The sequence below is a fragment of the Centropristis striata genome, chromosome 3, assembly GCF_030273125.1.
Source record: "Centropristis striata isolate RG_2023a ecotype Rhode Island chromosome 3, C.striata_1.0, whole genome shotgun sequence".
Classification (NCBI taxonomy): domain Eukaryota; kingdom Metazoa; phylum Chordata; class Actinopteri; order Perciformes; family Serranidae; genus Centropristis; species Centropristis striata.
The window spans coordinates 15,664,685-15,685,162 of record NC_081519.1 but is presented as its reverse complement, the minus strand read 5'-3'; the positions used below and the strand labels follow the sequence as shown (position 1 = coordinate 15,685,162).

Here is a 20,478-nt window from a genome sequence, read left to right as displayed (position 1 = left end):
CAGCTCCAAACCGGACCTGGCACTGCCTTGGTCAAAAAGGCTTATTAGAGTTTCTCCAGTTAGCCACCCAATCTCTGTTATACTGTACAATATAATACACCTTATGTACTCATCTAACAAACATGGAGAAACATTGTTGTTTATTTGAAATCTTGTTTCTGTCAACCTGACAAATGTAAGTCTACTATTCACTCTCCTCTTGGCTCTGGTTTTGGTCTCCACCACCAACTCTTATGAGGATCGAAGGTCCAAATGAAAGAACATACTCCCTCCATACTATTTTCATGTGGACCTCTACCTCCATGTTTGTTACTCAGCTCTTAAGCACATACATCTTGAAAGAAAAGCTGGGGGGTCCACAATCCAATGCCTAATAATCAGGTTGGACTTCTTTTCTTCACACTCACAAAAACAGTCTCAGCCCGTTGGAACTAAATGTACGCCTTATGGTGTCTACCAATCACTGTTTTTAACTGGGGCAAGCTGGGTGAGCCAGGCTGTGTGTCCCTCCTGGCCCCTAATCCCCTCATCCCTAGTGATAAAATACATCACAGCTCAGAAATCCCTGCTATGACCTGGAGTGATACTCATTTCCAGTAAACTAAACAAAGCAGACAAATGGTTTACTGCTGTATTCCAAGGGCCTTGCAGTTTCCCTTTTAGTTATCTCCACAGAGAATGGGTGAGGCTGCAGGGTGTACATCGTAATTCTGTGATTGTACAAAAGGATGAAACACAGTTCATCTTAATAATAGAGCTGAGAGGAACGAAAAAGACAATAATGTTCACTACATAAAGCTTCGGCTGACCAATGAGAGGGTTAGTGTGAACAGGTGACCTCTCAGATAGACGTAATGGAAGTGTCAGGATGATGTATCCAATTATCCAAGCTAATATTACCTGTGTTGGGTCAGTCTAATTGACTTTACCTTTCCAGACCATTCCCAGAATAAGAAGATGAAATGAACCTGCTCCGTAGAATATTTTACTTAGTTTGGCACAGACAGCAACGGTTTATCCCCAATCTTTATTTATGTAGAGGGCAGTGAGATCTAATTGGCTGTCACTTACTATTGGCTGGTTAATGTGTGATGGATACCAAGGAGCATTACAGGTGGGAACAAACTGATGTGTTTTTTGATGGGAAAGAACTGATTACCTGATATTGATATTTAAATGCCCTGTTTTCCTGGAAGAGTATTTAAACAATAAGTGGAGAATGAATAGGAATCCAGTGAGGCATATGGCATACCAAATGAGTTGGACCTTCTCAAATGGCATCTGCACAGATAGTTAAACATGACACCTCTTCCTCCTTCAGACTTCACAAAATGAAAACTTGGGGAAAAAACCATGTCAACAGAATCTATATATACCTTTATATACTGTATATAATATTACTTTATGGATGGGGATCTGTCAGGATCCTGCTTATCAAGCCTCTGCCTGTAGCTGTTTGTGATGGATGTCACCTCCTCTATAAGCCTATTTTCCTGACAAACTGTCAGAAAAGCAAATTGACATTAGACCATGCAGGTATGTGCTGTGGTCCTTTAGCTTGGGGAACTGGTATTCCACTAGGATTCACACTTTGCAGGATGGCTCAACATACTAACTAATTTAAATAAGCTGTGATAACAACGTATAAAATGACACTTGCAGCTCTGCAGATTTAAGGCCTTTGCATTGCTAGTCCATATTTTTGTTTGCGTCTTTTTAGTCTGTCATCCGAAACAAAACATGTTGCACAGAAACCTTGAACACTGAGTCCGATGCATTTTTTTTCTGTTCATTGAAGAAATGTGCAATATACTATAGGATATGCAGATGATATAGGTCTATGACATAATGTCAACATTTCTGAAGAAAGGTACAGACTTTGTGTGAAAAGACCTTTACAGTATGGCCTACACTCGCCTACACTTTTTAACACAAAAGCTCTAAAAAATCCTGTGCAGCACTCTGTTTTCCAGTCTTTGTGCAAAGCCAGCCACTCTAATTTCACACTCCCTGCTTGCACTCTTGTAGAAGCATATATGTTGACACCATACGAAACAATTTTCATTTCATTTTCAACAATGCCTTAATGAAAGGAATTAATTCATTCATTCATTATCCTTAACAGCTTATCTGAAGTCAGGTCACGGGGGGCTGGAGCTGATCCCAGCTGGAGAGAGGCGGGTTACACCCTGGATAGTTCACCAGACTGTTTCAGGGCTGACACATAGAGACAGACAACCACTCACACTTTTGGACTGTGAGAGGAAGCTGGAGGACCTGGCGAGAACACACCTTGACAACATGCAAACTCCACACAGCAGAACTGCAGGCTGGAGCCAATTACCCTCATGCAGTAAGTGCAACATTGCTAACCACTACACGACCATGTGTGTGTGTGTGTGTGTGTGTGTGTGTGTGTGTGTGTGTGTGTGTGAATGTACAGAATAGTGTGCAATGCATTGTTACACTGCAGTGAGCCTAAATCAAACACATACTGTCCACATGTGGCAACTACTGTTATATCAAAGTGATTTAGAATCCCTATTACTCTGCTGTGTGATAGCTTGTGTGAGTACCAACGAAAATGAATTGAAATTGAAAAATTGAAAAATGAATTCAGTGACCATCCCTACATCTAACAATCCATCCTTTTTGCTCATTTAAACAACCCTCTAAGGCCAAACGCAAGTGTGATGATAGATATGGAGTATAGATAAGGGCTCATTACGGTGACAGAGACTAACCTTATTGGTGTAGGCTGCATTTCACGCGTGATGACAGCGACTCGGGGGAGTTTACCGACAGGCCGGCTAAGAGCTGTAATGCTGTAATAAACATGTTTCCCTGCTGGGAGAAGGTCAGTGGCTAAGCATGACGGTTATAGTAATTATCATTTGTCAAAGCGTATCACCACTTTGCACCCAACAACCAGTGACATCTCAGACCATTACGCATTAAAGATGCGATGAGAGGAAACCTGTGTGAGTCTCATAACTGAAGAGCATGGTGGCATTATCACCGGATATGTCACATATGTCCGTGATACTCGTGGTCTTGAAGGCTGGGACAGAGGTGACATGAATACATAACATTGTCTGCATGAAGACTCCATATGATATTTATGAAGGTGGTCTTCGGTTAAAAATGATGGATTGGACAAGCCAATACTTATAAATTAAAAATGAGTTTGTGTTTTGCTAGCAGCTTGGACACCATGCCCATGTGTAAATGTCAGAGGAGAAATAGGAAAAGAGAATTTAGTTCAATATTTTGAAAATACCACCAAGAACGAGGGGATTTGCAGCTCGAGACATATTTTAGTTCCCAAAAATATTATTTTCCTCACAATACACATTGATTTGGGGAGCAGTACATATACCTTGAAAGATTTAACCATCTATTTTTAAATGTCAGATATCAAAGTCAAGTGGCTTAAAAGGTGACAGTCATGTTTAATCCACAGCAAAAGAACCTGGCATGGAAATGCATGATATTTCTTCTCTCCATTAAATTAGATACAATGGGAAATCATAGAAAATAGAGTGTAAAAAATGACACGAAATAGATTAATTACAATAATAAGCTTTCATGCAGTATACGCACGATCCTACAGAGATTATGTAAAAAGGGAGCTTCATGCAAAATTCACTAGCTTACAAATATGTTAGCTGCTCTGAAATCAGTGTTGGAATAAAAGCACAGCTGGATATGTGGAATATGGTTACGCACATATGTTACGGCGCAAAGTATAAGCCCCAAACAAAACAGGATTTGGATGCAGCCTACTTGTTTGTGGCTTTGAAGTATGTTATAGCATGCAAATAATTTCACATACAAATTCCAATGCTGTACAGTCCCATGCTGTCTTGTTTCAGTCAGTATGCAGAAACAGCTGTTGATATGCAAACATATCCAGCGAGCATGTGCTGATGTTGGTACTCTGCACACACTGACTGAACGTGTTGATGCAGTATATGAATGTAATAGCTTAACACTCAATGTTACTAAAATATCTGATTTGTCACACAAACTATAACACCGAGCATCATTTGACACACTTCATGCTGACTTGTGCTATAATTAGCTAATAAGAGCCAGGTTCACAATCACAATCACTGTTGCTCTGACCTGTCATGTCAAAAAAACAAAAAAAATCCAAATTGCTGTTATAAGTTGTAGGAGCGTCAAGTTTCTCAGGAGCCACAATTTGGACTTACTATTAGGACTTTGGATTTTAAGGTCATTATTTAAAACAACCTTTTTTTGTCAGCACTGACAGGTATGCCATCGTAAGACTGTTAGATTATTGGTTTTATTTCCTAACATCAGTCATTTACTTTAAGTGTTTCACATGATGTGTGATAGTGTGATATCACACATCATGTGTGATATACACAAGTGTGATATAACTGCCATCTTTCTGGAATGAGAGGCCTTATGGTTAAATTTTTGTTTTTACCAATCCTGCTTTTGATTTTGAACTTCTTTGTTTCATAAATTGTGACACCTATAATGAGTTGAAATAAAGCAAATGTCCAAAGTTATAGCCATAAGCGTTTTTCCCCCTGCAAACCTGGGGCTTATAAAAAAAAAGTTTGTTCAAGTCTTCATACTTTAATAAAAGAAAAAGTTAGGCATGCCTTATAATGATAAAGTAATACATTTTGGGTGATGTGGGGATTTAATGTAGTGTTACTTTAGTAATTATAAGATACTTTACTTTACTTTTTGACTACTACCTAGCCAAATGGAAAGTTGCTCAGGCAGGTCTTGTGCATCTCTCTGTATCTTTCATTAGAGAACACAAAAATAGAATTGTGAAATGTGTCTATAATTTACTGACTCACTTTTTTCACGATTAGGCCAGTATATACGTAAGCCCTGAAATGCAAGTGAAAAAAAGGCAATGAGATACTATCTCGTACATACAAGATAAACTTTTTTGGTTTAGGCTGGAAAAACACTGAGGCTTAATTAGGCTGTTTTGAGGGAAGTTCCTGACGCACGATACAAGGGGAAGTAAAAGTTCAGCAAAATGCAGCATAAACAAAATGTTTTACCTTATTAGTTAACTACAAATGTCTGTAAAACATAATGGGACTGTGCACAGGTGCCAACTTGGGTTAAACCGTGTAGATATAAGGTCTGATGGAATCATATTCTGAAGAGACTGCCACATGGCTACTTAATATTCGGGTCGATGGTTCCACATGGGTACATAATATTCATGTGATGTGATCATGGTGTCTGCAGGCAGGGTAAATCTACCTAATGTGTTTATGATGCACCTGGATGCAAGAAATGCCATATATAAAATAAATGTAACAACAAATAGCAAGTTAAGTACACACCTGGGCATTTGTACATTACAGCTGACGCGTAATGAACTGTATGTTCATGAAAAATTATGCACAGAGCTGGGAATTGGCTGTGAGCGGCTCACTTCACTACATGCAGTTTAGTTTAAGTTTAATTGCACTTATATTGTAACGTGTTAGTTGTCAAGTCAGATGTGTGTGTGTGTGTGTGTGTGTGTGTGTGTGTGTCTGCGTGTGTCTGCGAGACTGTCAACATGTCTTCAATTTCTGACAGGAGCTGATGTTGACTGTGTGGACAAAATAAGCATAGTGTGCATGTCCGGGCCACGCAGACACACACCGCGATGAAGTCAACGTGACAGCTAACGTTACAAGATACGAAGCCCCAAAGTGAAAAAAACATTTCTTTGGGCCAAGTTTATCTTGTAAGTAAGAGATAAACTTGCCAACAGTGCCCAAAAAAAAAAAAGAAAAATCACTTGCCTTTCAGGGCTTCAGTAAGTATATAAATTCTATTGTGTATATTTCTGTGTCAGTTTGGCGCCCAATGTGTTTCGTTTGACAGGAATTATAGCTTTCAAACTGTTTACCTTTGATAAAAAACCCAGTACTCTGCAGCCACTATTGCCACTGTTTTGTTTGATTTTTAACACTAAAATCAGAGCATTTAACTTACCATCCAAATACAGTCCTGTTCAGAAATACATACATTTGGCCTGACCGTAAAGCAGAAAAACAGGAATGTGAGTTCACCCTCAGCTAATAAGTCACGTTTATGGCACAATAGATGCATGCTTTGAATTAGGGAGTGCAGTTTAGAGGAAATAAATTCAGTCATTAGGGCCAAGGGGCAATCGCACCGAGCACTATTGTTATACTGTGGATTTTTTCTTCTTCCTCTTCCGGACACAATTTCGTCCCGCTACATATTATCTATGAAAATGTGTGGTTTGATACAAATATTTTTTGTACAAATTTTTTGTGATGTAAGTCACGAAGAACTGCCCAAAATTTTGCATTGAAGTGAATGTGACTGCCAAAAAATGAGCAAAAAAGAACAATAACTGGAGATTTTCAAACGTCTACTTCTCCGGCATAATTTCACCTACAGACTCCATTTAAACTTTAAACAGTAGACAGAAGTCTTGTGTATTGGTGTATTAATCCACGTTTCGATAGGTCATATAGTTTTTTATCAATCCGTGTCCGAGTGTGTGATGTCATCGCTCAGAGTGTAGAGGGTCTGTCAAAAAAAAAATTGAAAACTGCGCTCCAGGCCGCAAATTCCACTCTACAGAAATAATTTATACATAGAAACGTAGGAAAACTTGTCTTCTCCCTCACAATCCTCTGGTAAAGCTGTCAGAGTTATAGTTTGAGCGTAAGACGCACAGATGCGCCACCATCACGCACCAACAGCCTCATTGGCTCCCATATTAAAAACGCAGGAAGATTTCTGAAAAAAGGAGACGTAACAGTTTCTTTAGATCGCTCTAACAAAGTTATTTCTTCATATTTCTTTAAAAAAAACACATTCCAGTCTGTCCACCTCTGGCTGCTATCACTGTTCCGGGACATTTGACAGCTGCAGTTAATTCTGTTGATTGCTCTGCTCTGATTGCCTTTGATCTTTGATGTGATTACAGTTACAGATACACACATGTGCGTGTAAGCACGCACACTCCTTTTCAAATACTTGAAGAGGAGTGCTTGTTGTAGGTGTGCTCTTTGTATATAGTATAGTATCATAACATTACTAGTATTAATTGTTTGAAATCTCTAAAGAATCTCATCATAGTGTACACATACCGGCAGTAGCCCCCGTGGCCCTTTCAGAATTTCCCCAGAGGAAATTTTCTAGTTTATTTCTTAATACAGTGAGCTAAAGTCAACAGATTATGCCAGGAGTAGAGTGCTTTATATAATTAGCTTTCTGTTCACATTACACAACTGAATTTGGCTTGTGAGGCATGAGCGCCTCAGGCTAATGTCTGTTTTCATCCCCAAAAGATAAACTGAAACTCTAGCACAAGAATAATCAAGTGTGAAGATGAAGACTGGATCTGTGTCATGGAAACTCAGCAGTGGGCAGAGTCATTATTGTTAAACTTTTGGACATTACGGCGAGAAGGGGAAAATGGATAACGCTCCCTCTAGGGTAAACGAGGTGTGATTGGGGATGCCTGCTGCTATCGTATTGAAACAAGGGACAGATGGAAGCAATCAAATACTGTGCGGGGTAAAGCGTGATTTCATTACTGAAGCAGTTGAGGAGGACATGCATTATTTATCTGCCCAGAAATAAAATTGATGGTAAATAAAGTGTGAGTAAAAGGAGTCTTTTCTTAGTAAGAGCTCACATTAGGATGTCAATTCAAAATCAAACGATCAGCTGGACTGCAGAGTTAAAGAAGTCTGCCACTCATCCATGAGGTTTCCTCTGCTCTACTGACAGATGAGAAGGTCATTGGCCTTTAAATCTTATTACACCTTGATGTCACACCAGAGTTACAGAGGTTGTTAAGATCAAGTGGGAGATCATGTGAGAGTCACAGAAGTTACAAGAATTAAGGTGAAAATTGGGGTGAAACCTGGAGGGTGTCAGGGTGGCCACATATAGCTGATTAGGGATGAAGGACATGTCGGCAATCCAAGACCGTGTTGGAGAAATACAAAGGAAGTGATGTCAAAGAGAGAGTTATTAACAGTGTCTGTTGGGCAGCAGTGTGCCAGCAAAACACAGGGAGGAAGAGCACACGCCAGCAAGCACCACAGGCTCCCCAAATAAAGCAATAAATAGATTAACTGATAATATATTCATCCTTAATCCCGGTCCTTCCCCAAAGTTAGCAATTTATGTTCCAACATTAATTTTTCCATCATCCAGCGTGTAGTAATGTAAAGACTTCCTGACATATAATGTACTCACATGTGCAGATATTTTATCAAAGGCTTTACCAAACAGGATTACAATATTTATTATTTCTATCACTTAAGTCTCCTGAAATTATAGTTATGAGTTGATTGTATAATTTTCACCATATTCACTTTTTAACTTGATACCAAAATAAATGCTTTAACTGAACAGCAGATGCAAGATTGATTCCTCATGATCATTACAAAAATAATACATGAGAAGTGTTGTTTAAGGCTTCTGATATGCAGCATATATTGGGTGGTTAAGAACCTATATGATATCTGTATTGATGTATGATTGCATATTGACTGGGGACTTCCAGACCCAGCGGCAGATATTAATCTGTGGTCAGGCTTTTGATCTCCTGGGCAGACCTAATGTAAATATAACAAGGTGTGCCAGCATGTGAGTGAATAATCAGGATGATTATACATTGAGCACATCCTCCCTCTATATGTAGCATATAATTTGTATTCCATTATCTGTGCTAACTGCTTACTTGTGTGGAAACACGGAATAAGTCATTAAAAGTTAATATATATTTAGCTATTCAGTGGTCAGATATTTCTAGAGTCAGATATATCTAGAGTGCTGCCAAGATGTTGGAACATCTTCAGAGCAGCAGTGAAGGCTCATATATACTCCACAAGAACAGAGACATTTTTATCTCTCTCCCAGGGCTGCAAGAACAGAATGACGTCATTTTTTTCTTGCAGCCCTGGAGAGAGAACACATTTCTTTGTTCTTGACAAATCATCTGGGCAGAACTTTTTTCTTGTGTGGTGTCCATAAATTTTGTGTCACGGGTCAGAAATATGAATTTGAATTTGACATGTGCTGCAGTGGAGGGCCCTATGAAGACTTCCCATGAGTTCTGCACTTGAGTTTCTTGTAAAGTATGAAATTTCCTGTCCATAACTCACTTTTTTCTTGTTCTTGCCACCTCGAGAAAACAAACAAATGTCTCTGTTCTTGCAAGTATGTGTGCCTTTAAGTCATTACAATCTACAATGTCATTTAGCAGACGCTTCTATCCAAAGCAACGTATAAATAAGAGTTAACAACACAAGCAAGGATGAAGTCAAGAAACATAGCAAGAGTAAGTGCCGTGGGTTAAGTTTGAGTCCATTAGGAAGCAAGTGCTTTTAGGTCGTAAACATGGCATACACATTGTGGCTCTGGAGTGAGTCCTACCTCTGGAAATGTTTTGGTCAAAAGGTCTATTTTGATGCATATTTCTATGTAACCTGGTCTCATCAATCTGCATATAAATAACACGACTTTATGGAAATACTGGAAGGACTTGCATTTCATATGCACGAAAAAAAAAGAAAAAACGTCATGTTATTTGTACACAGATTGATGAGGTTGGGTGACCTAAACTGTGTGTGGCTGTAATATCCATTACATTTAGCTGACATTTAGCTGACACACAGGAGCTCAATGGGCGATCGCGCCCCCCCACGCCACCGGGACTAGAGACACAGAAGGATGAATTATGGATGAGATCTCCAGAAACACGTTCGCCCATAAAGTTGGAATATTTTTGTTTTCAGACACAATCCTCTGTAAATTGTAGTTTAATTTTCATTGTGATATGTTTGGAAGAGATTGATTAATAAAGTTTTGAGAAGATATACACATATACAATAATTTCATGGAAATAGGTAAAAAAAAATATATATATATTATTAAAACTTTATAGGCGACCATGTATATGATAATTTTATTGTATTCTTTATAGACCATATAGTTGGGGTAATTTTGGAAAGTCCTGAATGTGTTATTATTATTATTCAAGTCATTAATAAATAAAATGTTTTTATTTAAACATTATTTGTTGTGAGATAGTGTCTTACATCCTGAACATTGTGTAAAACAAACACATGATGCATGAAATTCAGAATTCAGAGTATATTTGGACATAAAATTGTCTTTTACAGTTTTCAGTTGAAAATATGTCAGAAGAAAATTATCACATTCTGTTTTACCAACTTTTTTGGAATCGGGTTTAACTATAAAGAATCGGTAAATGGTCAGATGTAATTCGGCTGGTATTCCATTAAGGCCTGTGCTTTTAAGAGCTGTAAAATAGCTCTGTGCCAAGGACAGTTCTCCCTAGTTATCAGTCCTTCACATTAACATTCTTCTTTAGATGTTAATATTGGCTGTATAGTTGGGAGGAGGAAAGAGTCTGTATCAAGAAGGAAAACATGCAAGAAAAATCTGAATGTTCTGAAAATGTCTGTAAAATAGTATTATTTATTTTAAGGGGGGGACTGTGGCTGTTATCTATGCTCTCTTCAAGGCCACCAGACTCCCTTGACAAAATGGTAGATTTATTTCACAGATCACAAGAGTTTAGTTAGTTTGTTTGTGTTATTGTCTGATAGCTTCAGCTTAACGTTTAAGACGTTTAATGTGCAGTTTTTCTTTTTTCATGCATATTTTAGGAATGCAGGCTGTGTTCTATTTGTTTAGTGTATCTGTATGTTTCTTTCAATTATTCATTGGGAGTAAAATTATAATTTTTGTAAATGAAGTCTTGTAGCTTTGATGTGATTCAGTTCACCCTGTGTAAACCTTAATAGGGTTGTCTGACATAAGGGTTAAGTGGTGAAAATATTCTCACTATAACATACACTGATATAAATTGATACATTTTCTATGCCGTGCTGTTCCAATGTGTTGTTTTCCATTAATTTGAACTCTCATGTGACCTCCAGTTTGACAATGTTGAAATGTTAAACACCACAAACTTCCCAGCAATTAACTTCTTGTCGCAACATTCTCCCACCTGAATGAATGAGGTGAATGAACAAAGGCTCAAGCTTGAATCTTACAATATACCCAAGTCTAAATGCATGACTTACAGCTCTTTAATGTGTGAACTACAGTTTAAATAAAATGGCCACTACATGTATTGATTGTGACCCATCACTGCAAGGGTCCAGTGTTGCCCTCCGTAAATGTCATTCAGCACAGTTAATGGGACAGTTAAAGATTTAACACCAGCAACAGTCAATGAGTGTGTGCTCATATGACCCCCAATTACAAGAAGTATTGTGATTAGTTGAAAAATGCAAATGGGGGTGAGGAACAACTGAGATATACGTTATATTTTACAACATCTTTTCATTTATTAATTAATTAATTTGCTATTATTTGTTAGTCTATTTATATCTCTCTCTCTCTCTCTCTCTCTCTCTCTCTCTATCTCTCTCTCTCTCTCTATATATATATATATATATATATATATATATATATATATGGGCTGTGGGTGTTGGGGTGGAGGGTTGGGCATGGGTGGAAGGTGTTTGCTTGTTTTTATGTTTGTTTTTGTTTTTTCATTCTTTATGTGAAGCACTTTGTGTTACATTTATTTTGTATGAAAAGCTATACAAATACATTTTGATTGATAACTTGATTGATTGATTGATTGATTGATTGATTGATTGATTGATTGATTGATTGATTGATTGATTGATTAATTCTCAATCATATAAAATGCCTGTCTGATGTTTTCCTATCACAGTAATAACATCACTTTAGACCTCATCCACCCCACAGCAAGGGAAACGAAAAAACTAACGAAATAACGAAAACTAGAATTGAAAAAACATTTTCATTAACTGAAATAGAAATGAAAACGAGATTTTTGGAAAAAACGATAACTAACTGAAACTGTATTGTGTGGTTACAAAACTAACTAAAGTGAAAATGTCCTTTGTTGTCATCTTTGTCAACTTTTTCTGTGCCACTGAGTGTTTTGTATTCCTGTTTTGTGGGCTTTCAGGAGAAGCGTGAGTGAAATTATCGTAATGGCACAATATAGGCTGTAAAGAGCAACTTCTCAGCTTTCAGAAAACATTGGAATTAACCGTTTAGTTATTATGGTAAAAGTGTCGCCGGCGTAACACTTGGTAAACTTTGTGTGTTGTGCTTTGGCTGTTTGCAAGTGAAAGTCTTCAATTTGGCCATGATATTACAAATCACATTTTTTGCGGCGGCACTGAAAATCCAGCAGCGTTTAGGGGCAACACTGCATAATCCTTTTTGGTTGATATGAAATTTATTTATTTAGCTCCGACCAAACAGCTGCTGGTTAGTGAACCTGCAGGAACACACTGGTAAATGTGTTTACTGAGACTGGGATGTCTACACTCGAACCAAGATTCAAAACACCTGGAACTGTAACAGTTAATAACCTTATTGGAGCTAAGCTGGATAAGGCAAAGGAAATTAAGGCAAAAAATGATTATGACCTCTTTGAATCTCGCACCCAACACATAGCCCGTTACAAAACTAAAACTAACACGAAAACTAATAAAAACTAAACTAAAACTAAGCATTTTCAAAAAATAAAAACTAAACTAAAACTAGCATACTCACTCTAAAAACTAATTAAAACTAACTGAATTGGAAAACGAAAATTAAACGAAATTAAGACCAAAGCTATTATAACCTTGCCCCACAGCCTGAGGAAAGCTTGAGTGTAGATTTGGTTTACATGAAATAGAACAGGAGAGACGTCAGATAGATAAGACAGCCCTGTGACACTATATTATGTCTTTAAACGTTACAGATATGGCTGAAAATGTCAACATAAACAAACAAGTTGCCAGTTTCACACATCTCTGCATTGTAAATCAACTGCCTGTTGTCTGCTCTGATGTACTTGTTACATCGACATCACAGTGAGTCATGTTTTCTTGAAGGAATTTTGGTTGAAGTGCCAACAACATATATCTAGTACTGTAACTAATGAACCTAACAAATTACCAGTCTTGACAGATTTACATCTTACTGCTAGTAGCTTCAAATTCAACATATACCGTTAAGTCAATACAAATCAGAGTCCACATTGGCTGACTGCCTAAAGATAAACAGCTCCTATGTGATTGTCAGACACTGGCTCTACAGCAAATCTACACTTTATTAAAGTAAAGAGGAAGCACTAAATTCTCTCCTGACACACAAAATCAATAAATCATTCCACAATCTTTCCTCCGCTCCAGCCAGGCTCCACTTTGTTGTTCCGATTTGGATTTTCTGACTCCATAGAGAGAAGAGAATATAATCCATGAGGCTTAATCTAAACTTCTAGCCTTCAAAATGTCCCTTCAAAAACAAGTAAATCCATAACATCACAAATATCACTTCAATATTCCACTATCATCTCTCAGAACACTGACCTGACCCAGCAGCTCGGGCAGCCCCAGCACTTGTCCTGTGAATACTCCCAAGCAGATCAGGATGGAGTTGAACTGGCCAATGGAACCTCGGATGTGTCGTGGCGTAATTTCTCCCAGGTACATGGGGAGGGCGCTGAGAGCAATGCCTGTCAAAAAACATGTTAAAACCTAGCTATGGAAAGGACAAAAAACTCATACTCAATGATGTTAAACTCTAAAAAACTCTTGCAAACCAAATTGTGCTGTGTACAGTCAACTGCTGTACACCAACTGTTTTACACTATACACATCTTGTATTGTTTGATAGACCTCACTGTTTATAATGTAAATTATGTTTATGTTTTTTTGGCCTAAAACAGAGATTTAAGTTGTTAAAACTTGTAAATATAAATTATTCACATTTAGGGCAATTATGTAAGTTAGCACAACAAAGGAAGCCAGTTGTCTGCTCAAAAACAAGTTGGTGAGTTGTTGTTACTTATATCTTTAAGTTGGGGTTCACAACAACGGACAATAGTTCTGCTAACTCTTATTTCTTTGTTGTGAAATGCGGGAAAGCGGTGAAATTCGGTCATTAGTGAAAGCTAGCGGCTAACTGATGCTAGCGGCTAACTGAAGCTAGCGGCTAACTGATGCTAGCGGCGCTGCTTGTTACAGCTACAAGAGTAGCCATTAGCGTATCAATGCTAACTCAAAATTGTGGTCACAACATTAGCTGACATTTCATAGCGGCGTTACAATCGTGCCAATTCAGCACATGGCAGAAGTTAGCAGAAGTAAGGATTAAAAGTTATTACTTGTTGTGCAAACTTAAAAACAAAACTTAAAATATTTAGTTTAATTGTCCAACTTAAAAATGTATCGAAGTTTGTTGCCTTGAAATTTTGAGTTAATCCAACTTTTCTTTTTTTGCAGTGTACCTCTATGTTTCTGTTCTGAGCAGTTTCTCAATCTGCTTTTCTAGAAATGTACAAACCAACAGCCTTAAACCCAGATGGACAATATTCATCATCCACTATGAGCAATGATCTATGCGGATCCTCGTATGAATGGCCTATGCATTAGACTGTCCCTCAGGCTTTTTGCCCAAATCAGTTTCCATGGTTTAGAAATTGAATATGAGTGTGTTTCTTCTTTCTTTCTAGCAGAAATCGGTACTGAGCTGGATAATATTAACATCATGGCCTCAGCCTTACTTGAGGATGCAGGTAGCACTTGTTTTCACCAAGGTATCAAGTGTTTATGAGACTGCTATTGATCTCCTGGTAAATATGCGTCTGCAAGTAACAAAACCCACAATCACAAGGATGTTAAGCTCAAATCCTGCGTGATTGAAGACGTTCTCTCAGAAGGGAAAGTTAGACCTGCAATCAAAGTCACTGGCCATCAGTGCATTCAGCTTTTCAAGTAAAACACCCCTAATATCTGCCAGGTAAATCCCATAGAGGTTTGTTTTTCTGTCAGGTGGAGTCACAACGTATGAATATTATCTTTATGTAGCTTTATGAATTATTGGTAAATTTTTTTCTTTCACTTGATTTTCTTTTATTTAGATTATGTTTTTCTCTGACATTGTGTTTAGCAACTCAGGTAACCACTTGGTTGCCAGAGTAAATGTTAGCACTGTACATTTCTGCAAACCATAGATATGTTAAATCTTTTGTGATTCTGAACCAGTTGTGCCACACTGGGTCACAATTTTAAACACATGGTTATTGTTGTGAATTCAAGCCAAAAGTACTTGGTTATGACAGTTTGGGGAAAGAATAGGGTTTGGTTAAAAAAGAAAAAATGTCTGTATACTACTGTGTAAATGTGGTAAAGGTAACTGGTAAAGGTCATATATATATATATATATATATATATATATGACCTTTACCAGTTTGGTCTCATAACTTTGACCCTTTCACACTGTATTTTCAATTAATGGCAGTTTATTTGAACGATTGGTTCACTGAACATACTAATAAAGTGACGGATAGCTCTGTGAGAGTCACCATCGCTCAGGCTCAGCCCCTCTCCCCCTCTCTTATGTCTCAAAGTAGTAAGTACTGCCAACTATTATATTAATAATCAGATGTTGTGAAAATATGATTGTTATAGCTGCTTTCAGTTTGCAAACATTAGCTTTATCCAACTAAATTCTCAGCTCAGCAAGCTCAGCCGTGTTTCAGCTCAGTGAGTACTGATACGCAGTCATAGCTCCGGTTAAGCACTGGATGATTGGTGAATAAATCTTTAGTACACCCATCTCCTGGGTGTTCAGGTGTTTCATATGAGCATATCGGTGGTTTGCAGAAACATCACGTTTTTCTCTGATGTCTGGGCAATAGGTAACCTTGTTTGACTGCTGTTAAAAGCTTAAAAGTAAATTCAGTTTAATCTGATAAAGATTGTTACCAACTTTATATCTAAGGTCTTGGAACTTTAATATGTGGCTATCCTTCAAACACAATAAAATACAAGTGCTTGAATTACAATGTCAGGCCTCTGAAATGAAGCACTTACCAGAATCCACCCCAATTATGAGGCGGCCAATAATGAGCATCTCAAAAGATTTGGCTCTTTCACCCAGGGTCAGCAGCAAAACAGCTATTATAGCGAAGCTGTTATTCACCAGCAAGGTTCCCTTTCTAAAGAAGAGAATACAAAAAAAAGAAACATGACTTATAGGAACAGTTTAAAATTATCCTACACACATATCCCTCCTATCTGTTGTAGTTCAGTTTGCCACAATGATCACAATAACCAATGTTATTTATAAAACATTTACGAAATAACTAGAATTATAATAACCTTCATTAATATAGCACTGCACACTTACACAGATGTGAATGAAAACAACATGACAATCATAAAATACAGGGGGGTTAAATAAAGTTTAAAAAAATGAAATGGCTTAATGATGAACCCCGCAATACATATGAAGACAGTTTAAGAAGGAACCTTTCAACAAGGTGCTTAGCAGCAGTGGTTAGAAGAGAATTTATGAAGAAAAAAAAAGATTAAGACTGGCGTTCCAGGCTTCAAGAGGATTAAAAAATGAGTTGAGGGTTTCTTTTCTTTAGAGCCAGCAGAGCAGAATAATCAATGTGTTACTGCAAAGGAGGCTGATGGTGAGCAGTCAAGCTTAAGGTTTTATGTCATGTGTTTGCTTGTATGTTGCAGAACAACACTTAAAGAGCTGGAAATGTTATTTTTATATGAAACTATAAATTACTTTACACATCTATGTGTACATTTCATAAGAGAAAGGGGGATGAGCCCAATGTTTGGGCTGACATAAATAATTAAAATTACCACTTGACAGTTTAATGCTTCCACCAAACAGTTTCAGTTTACATCCATGTTAGACTCATGTAGTGTTTCTTGTGTCTGGCTGCATCTATTACCAGTCTGCTATAGGGGAAAACATGTTCTGGCCTAATAAGGGTGATACAAGTGTTTCTGCAGAGCATTGTGTCACAGTGAAGTTGACCTTTTGGTCATAAAATCTAATCAGTTCATCTTTAGGTCAGAATTGAGTAACAAAGTCGCTAACTTTCCTCAAGACTGAGATATTGAGTTCAAGAGAATGGGTGCGGTCTGAGGGCACAGTGGTCTTGACCTTTGACCTTTGACCACCAGAATATAATCACTTCATCCTCAAGTCCAAGTGGGCATTTGTGCCAAGTTTGAAGAAATACCCTCAAGGCGTTCCTGACAGACAGACAAACCCGACTGCCAGCATCTTTTATCGTCTTATTCCTTTTTTTTTTTACTTTTGCAGGTGAACATTCATCTGAGGAAGCAACATTAATTGCCACAGAAGTTCAAAATGAAAGAGGCAGGGTAGAGACTCTGCCTGCATGAAGAGAAAGCTAAAAAGTTTCCAGGGTGTTTTGACATTGCTCTCCTTATTCAGATAAATAAACAGCAGAATGACAGTGTGAGGCAAAGGAGATATTAAATGTGTTGAATTACAAATTGCAAACAGAAAACAATCAGCTGACAAAAAGCTCACAAAACTTCACCCCTCTATGGCCGACTGAAGCTCATAATGCAACACTGAACAACTTCACCTTGTTGTCTGCTAAAACAAAAAAAGCTGAGACTGCTCTTGAAAGAAAATGAAAGAAAACAAGTAGCAGGACATGCTCCTAAATTTAACCCTGGGAAAGGGCAACCTTTTGGAAGAGAACAGACAACTGGCCAAATAATTGCACATACTGACTGTGTCGAGCACGCTTCACACCAGTGGCGGTTCTACACAGGGGCCTCCAGGGGCCACTGCCCCTGTGAAGAAGCCCTTGGCCCCTGCTGTGGCCCCTGTGTCAAATTAATAATAAAATGATCACTTTATAACGATGAACAATGGAACAATTCTAACTTTGTTTTTGTTCAAACAGTATCTCATTGTACACAAAAGAAACCCAGAATGTTACATTGTATAATAGTTTAACTCCATGGAGTCTTATAGGGATATTTTGTCCATTTTTGAATCCCTTTCATGTCTTTATGTGTCTTTGTAAGTCATTTTGTGTCTTTTTTTGTGGTAATTTTGTGTCTGATCTGTCTTTTTTTTAGTTATTTTGTGTCTTTTTTGTCATTGGTGTCATTTATTTGTCTTTTTTGTGTCTGTTTTAGTTATTTTGTGTCTTTTTTGGTCATTTTGTGTCTATTTTTTATCATTTTTATGTCTTCTGTGGGGTTTTTTTGGTTATTCTGTCTTCTCATTTTGTGTCTTTTTTTGGTTATTTTGTGTCTTTTTTTTGTCATTTTGTGTCTTTTTCAAGATATTCAAAGATTTTGAATTCTTAAATATCATCTTTGCCATTTGTCAATGTGCTAATGTGCCCCTCTGATTAAACACTGGCCCCTCCTTGGCCCCCACAGTAAAACTGGTCTAGAACCGCCACTGCTTCACACTTCATTCTGTCTTCATTCCTTAAAATCAACAAATCATTGGTGTTATGCTCTGACAACTGTCATTCACATGTACTCAATCCAATCCAACTTTATTCTTTTACACAAGTGTGGTATCAAGTGTGATATGAGCACCATATTTTCATTTTTGTTCTCATTTACAAATATGATTTTCTTGCTTTTGATTTCAACAGTGGGATGTGAAAGCTCATTTCGACCACTTTTCAATTCATAACTGAAATCATGACACTGCCAGTGTCTTGACATGGAGGTGACCTGGCTTTTGTTTTGAATGCTGAAGGACAGGCATTCCTGAGCAACAAGTACGGTGGCCCAGAGAGCTCACAGTGCTGCAACTTAAGAAAACACATGCAAATACACAAAACACAAGCAAATTAAGAAAACATCTTCATCAATTTGACAACACAAGCGCATTATTTAGAAAACGTGCTGCAAAGACCACAACACAACAAAACAAGAGAACGCACTGCAAATAGAAATATGTTGTTTCCAGAGGACATTAAAAGTGATGCACACAGCTTATTCCTATGTGTGTTGTGGTCTATTTGCAGCGCTTTTTCTTTTTTTATATAGTTTTCTAAATGCTGCACTTGTGTTGTCAAATTGATGAAGATGTTTTCTCAATTTGCTTGTGTTTTGTGTATTTGTGTTTTCTTAAGGTGCAGCGCTGTGACCTCTCAGGGCCACCGTAATCAAGTCCTTTTTATAACAGCACCTTCATGAAAACTTCCACTCGGCATGAATCAAGTTGCAGGACATGGTGAACATCTGGGTTAATGGCAATAGAATTCCCTCAGATAAAATTAACCGGAAACATCTGGAGCCTAACAACTTTACAGTATGGCCTCCTGGGACAAAGACGAGACAGGACTGTGTGGTCATTGTCCCCCAGAGACATTGGTTAAACTCCTGGGATGGCACTCTTTGTGGTGGTCCCAAGTGAGAGAGCTTCATGACATCAGAAATCCTTAGTTGAACCCAAAGTTACCTAATTCACTGCCTTTGGGATTCAGATCCCAGACAACTGACACAGTTACATGACAAACACATCTGTGTTATAGGAGTAAGCTTTGATTATGAGTGCAAATGAATCAACTCACCTTCCCAGTACTTTGAGGATTACAGAGGCGGACAGCGCTCCGAGAAGGCCACCGATAGCAAATATGGACACTGTGACGGACCAGAGGAGGGTGGCTGTCTCTGCTGAAAGAGGCTCCCCATATCTCTCAATCCAGGTCTTATTGTAAAAAGCTTTAATGTACTGCAATACAAGAGAGATACGGGAGAAAGACACATATTTAATATATTACTCATTTGAAAGCAGAATTATTAAACTGTTCCCATTTCTTTTATTTTAATGCAAAAACCCATGATCCAAATCTGCTACAACAACTTTAAACATAAGATTGGATTGTACCATCATGCTGAACAGAATGTGAATCTGAATGTGAACTGTTTTATAAGTGTATATTACTGTGAGCCTGAGGGGAATGTACATAGAGTTGTCTTAATTTTTCAAAGTAATCTCAATCATTCATTAAAAGTTAAAAGTATCAAAAAAAGACTCACAAAATGAGTGCTAAATTATCTTACAAGCTTGTGCCCTACTTCACAAGTGCAGGGAAATTAGTGTTTAAATATGTCTGTTTAACAGTCTTAATGTACTGTTGGTTCAGTGCTTACAGTTTGCCCTCTGCCTTGGAAAATTGCATGTAATAGCGAGAGATTATCTTTGCTGTTTTGTGTTAAAATACCGAAGAGAGCGGAGCAACCGCATTAAATGAATAAATTACAGTAATTTTACAGTGAGTGCATAATATGGTGTCTCAAAGAACTGAAGCTTTGACTAATGTGTCCTTTTCATGGGAAATCTATCAGTTCAAAGGCATACAGTACAGAGCAAAATGACATTCTTTATCTCTTTAACCTTGAGTTGTACATTTGAGAGCCATGTTATGTTTTCTTTGCTGGCAGCTAATGGTTATGAAATTCAAATCTAATTTATTTTATGAAAAACCAAATGCAATACAAACCGTATAAACCTTATTGTAAAAGGCTGATGCACAGAACTTTTGACAGTGCTGAAAGCAGAGGTGGCACTACTAAAAAACATTTCTATACT

The 20,478-nt window shown here is 37.7% G+C and overlaps 1 protein-coding gene across 3 annotated transcripts in view; it reads right to left on the bottom strand.

The window, feature by feature from the left end:
• slc2a9l2 (solute carrier family 2 member 9, like 2) overlaps positions 1-20,478 on the bottom strand; it is a 122,898-nt gene that overhangs the window by 80,278 nt on the left and 22,142 nt on the right. For all 3 annotated transcript variants that reach the window (XM_059328582.1, XM_059328583.1, XM_059328581.1), the window contains exons 4-6: positions 19,457-19,617; positions 15,939-16,063; positions 13,431-13,576 (exon numbers count right to left, since the gene is read on the bottom strand). In XM_059328582.1, coding sequence (XP_059184565.1) covers positions 13,431-13,576; positions 15,939-16,063; positions 19,457-19,617 — 432 coding nt within the window. The remainder of the gene's footprint in view (positions 1-13,430; positions 13,577-15,938; positions 16,064-19,456; positions 19,618-20,478) is intronic.